Source organism: Oncorhynchus nerka, linkage group LG18, assembly GCF_034236695.1.
Source record: "Oncorhynchus nerka isolate Pitt River linkage group LG18, Oner_Uvic_2.0, whole genome shotgun sequence".
In the NCBI taxonomy this organism is placed as follows: Eukaryota; Metazoa; Chordata; class Actinopteri; order Salmoniformes; family Salmonidae; genus Oncorhynchus; species Oncorhynchus nerka.
Genome location: NC_088413.1, coordinates 9,177,811 through 9,181,100, shown reverse-complemented (window position 1 = coordinate 9,181,100; position 3,290 = coordinate 9,177,811). Strand labels below are relative to the sequence as shown.

General features: G+C 49.3%; 1 protein-coding gene across 1 annotated transcript in view; it reads right to left on the bottom strand.

Annotated features, from left to right (window-relative positions):
- ptprda (protein tyrosine phosphatase receptor type Da) overlaps positions 1-3,274 on the bottom strand; it is a 55,304-nt gene extending 52,030 nt beyond the window's left edge. The window contains exon 1 of the mRNA XM_065004529.1: positions 2,640-3,274. Coding sequence (XP_064860601.1) covers positions 2,640-3,274 — 635 coding nt within the window. The remainder of the gene's footprint in view (positions 1-2,639) is intronic.
- Between the last annotated feature and the right edge of the window lie 16 nt (positions 3,275-3,290).

The following is a 3,290-nucleotide window of genomic DNA, read 5'->3' as shown; positions in this document are numbered from 1 at the left end:
TTTGAACAGAGTTGGCACCTCTATTCCCTATGTAGTGCACTACTTTTGACCAGGGCCCTGTGGAGAAATAGGGAGCCACTTGGATCAGAGCCATAGAAATGAGGTCTAACAGGTTCCAGAGCCTCAGTGTTGTCAGAGACACGGTGACATGACTTTGACACCACGGTGAACTGAACTGAAATGAATCAACGCTGTTTTCTCCACGTCGGTGTGTGTGACCTAATCCACCGTAACAGATAGACTGAAGGCTAGAATACATGGGATTAGTAGCCCTGTAAAAGACAGGTGTTTCCCACAGAAATCAGAGACACATTCTAATTTACGGCCGACGTGTCGGATCACAGTGATGAATAGTTCAACGTCGGCCAAACTCTGCCGTTTATTTGCTGCAACACTGCTAATAACTGCGGCCGGTAAGCGGTTGGCACCACAACTCTCTCTGAGGTTATTCACGAAATGAAGGAGCGTTTACAACAGGAAGAAACATAGTATATAACAAACGATGATGTTGTGTTTATTGTGGTTGTGGTCTTACCCTGACTGTCCAACGTTGACATGGTTGACACGGAGAGTCACTGGATCGACCTGGGGCTCTGTTGCTGTCTTCCTGTCTTCCTGTCTTCTGAGACGACCTTCTGTCTGACGGTGTCTGAGGTACAGGTGACTACGGTGTCTGAGGTACAGGTGACTACGGTGTCTGAGGTACAGGTGACTACGGTGTCTGAGGTACAGGTGACTACGGTGTCTGAGGTGACTACGTCATCGCACCGCGGCAAGAGACGGGTCAAAGTGCATTCCAGGCCCCGCTACGTTTACAGACATTTACATTGCATGAAACTCCATGTCACGTCATTGACTGTGGAGTCTGGCGTCAGATTGCTGGGGCAGATGATGTGGTTAGCTGATATGTTTACTCACCTGTCCAGGTGTTGTGAGATATGTCAGGGGTCTGTAATGTAGTCATCCTGGAACGCACCCTATCCAGGTGTTGTGAGAGCTGGGCAGGGGTCTGTAATGTAGTCATCCTGGAACGCACCCTATCCAGGTGTTGTGAGAGCTGGGCAGGGGTCTGTAATGTAGTCGTCCTGGAACGCACCCTATCCAGGTGTTGTGAGAGCTGGGCAGGGGTCTGTAATGTAGTCATCCCGGAACGCACCCTATCCAGGTGTTGTGAGAGCTGGGCAGGGGTCTGTAATGTAGTCATCCTGGAACGCACCCTATCCAGGTGTTGTGAGAGCTGGGCAGGGGTCTGTAATGTAGTCGTCCTGGAACGCACCCTATCCAGGTGTTGTGAGAGCTGGGCAGGGGTCTGTAATGTAGTCGTCCTGGAACGCACCCTATCCAGGTGTTGTGAGAGCTGGGCAGGGGTCTGTAATGTAGTCGTCCTGGAACGCACAGAGGAGGGGCCTCAAGGCTACAGAAGAGGGGCCTCAAGGCTACAGAGGAGGGGCCTCAAGGCTACAGAGGGGCCTCAAGGCTGGTCTAGATAGAGGGGTGGGCAGTTCCAGTCCTCGAGGGCCTGATTGGTGCCACAGTTTTGCCCCAGCTAACACACCTAACTCCAATCATCACCTACTCATGATCTTCAGTTTCGTTGCAATTTGATTCATCAGCTGTGTTTGCTCGATGGGGAGGTGACACCTCCAGGACTGGAGTTGCCTACCCATAACATTATTCAAAATAAAATTCAAACAAACATTTATTTCATTTATTTTTTTTAGTTTTATAAACATATTTTCTGGAGATATATAAAACAAGGGTAGATACAGTTTTTGAAAAAGACGTACAATTATATATTTTTTTTAACAACAAGGGGAGGAAAATATCATACATAGAGATTACATTCAAAAGACCCAACAAGCAAAAATAATACCCAACATGCAATAGTTCAATAATATTCAAACAAAACCTATTCCATTAATATTTTATATTTAACCGTTGTTTAACCAGGCGAGTCGGTTAAGAACAAATTCTTATTTACAATGATGACCTGGAGTCCTGTATATACAGGTGATAAATACAATGACTACAAAGGCATGAAAAATATATATCCTTTCACACACAGACCAAAATGCCAATGCACTGACCAGGGCCTGCACAAGTCATACCAGGTTGGCTGGTATATCAGAAATGGATAGGTGAAAACAACACACATGGAGAAATAGAAACCACTAGTCACGGTTTCCTAAGTGTTTTCACAGACCCTGGAACCAAAATGCAGGTTTGAGTCTGTGTGAATGCATCAGGCCACCCTGTGGTACCCCAATCACGGCCCGGTTGTGATACAGCCTGGAATCGAACCAGGGTCTGTAGTGACGCTCTAGCAACTGAGATGTAGTGATTCTTAGACCGCTGTGCCACTCGGGAGTGGCCACTAAGGGCTTCATGAAAGGGGCTCATATAAACATGGCCTTAGATTTATTTTTAATGTTTTTACAGGTAGCACATCTACTGTCCTCGAACGGGTATAGTGAGAGACATGTGGTGACTATATCTCCTCCGCTGACATTGTATCTGAGATTCTTTCCCCTTGATTCGTCGGTCTGGTGGGATCCACAACCACGAAGGACAGCAGCGAGATCAGAAAGATCCATATTAAAATCCACACCGTGAAATAACTCAGAGTCCATCTCCCGAACCACGTGGCGCACATGGCCCCCAGTGTGGCCCCCAGCCTCCCTGCCTTCCCGTAGCTGCTACTGCTGCGCCTTAGAGCCGCAGACAGAGCCACCCCTGCAGCCGCCGCCGGACCAAACAGAGCCCCCATCGTGCCCCAATGCCCCAGGATAGACTGGGACCTCAAGGCTGCTAATATCCCTGTTCCTATGCCTGCCGCCGCCCTCAGTTTGACTGCTCCTTTACCGAACTGAACCGACACCCCTGCTGCCAACGCAGCCATGAAAGGAGACACGACGATGAAGATGACTTTCACAGCCATTTCTACAGTGTATCGGTACACGGTGAGGACGTCAGTCAGTTCTCCTACGGCTGTTTCCAAGAGGAACCCCACACCTCCGCAGATAGCGGAGGTCCCCATCAGAACCACTGTTACTACCGCAGCCACCTCCGTAGCGTCCGGCTCAGTCTCCCCGGCCTTCCTGATTGCCATGGAGGCAGCGAGGCACAGTATTCCTCCTACTGCCATGGGCAGAAACAACATCAGGAACATTGCTATCAAGAGGGTCAGGAAGGTGATGAGCCCTTTGTCTGCCTCCGATTCTCCCTTGTTAATGTCTTCTGCTGGAGGCCCCAGGCCACCGAGTTCTGCCGCCATTGTGGAGGACAGAAGG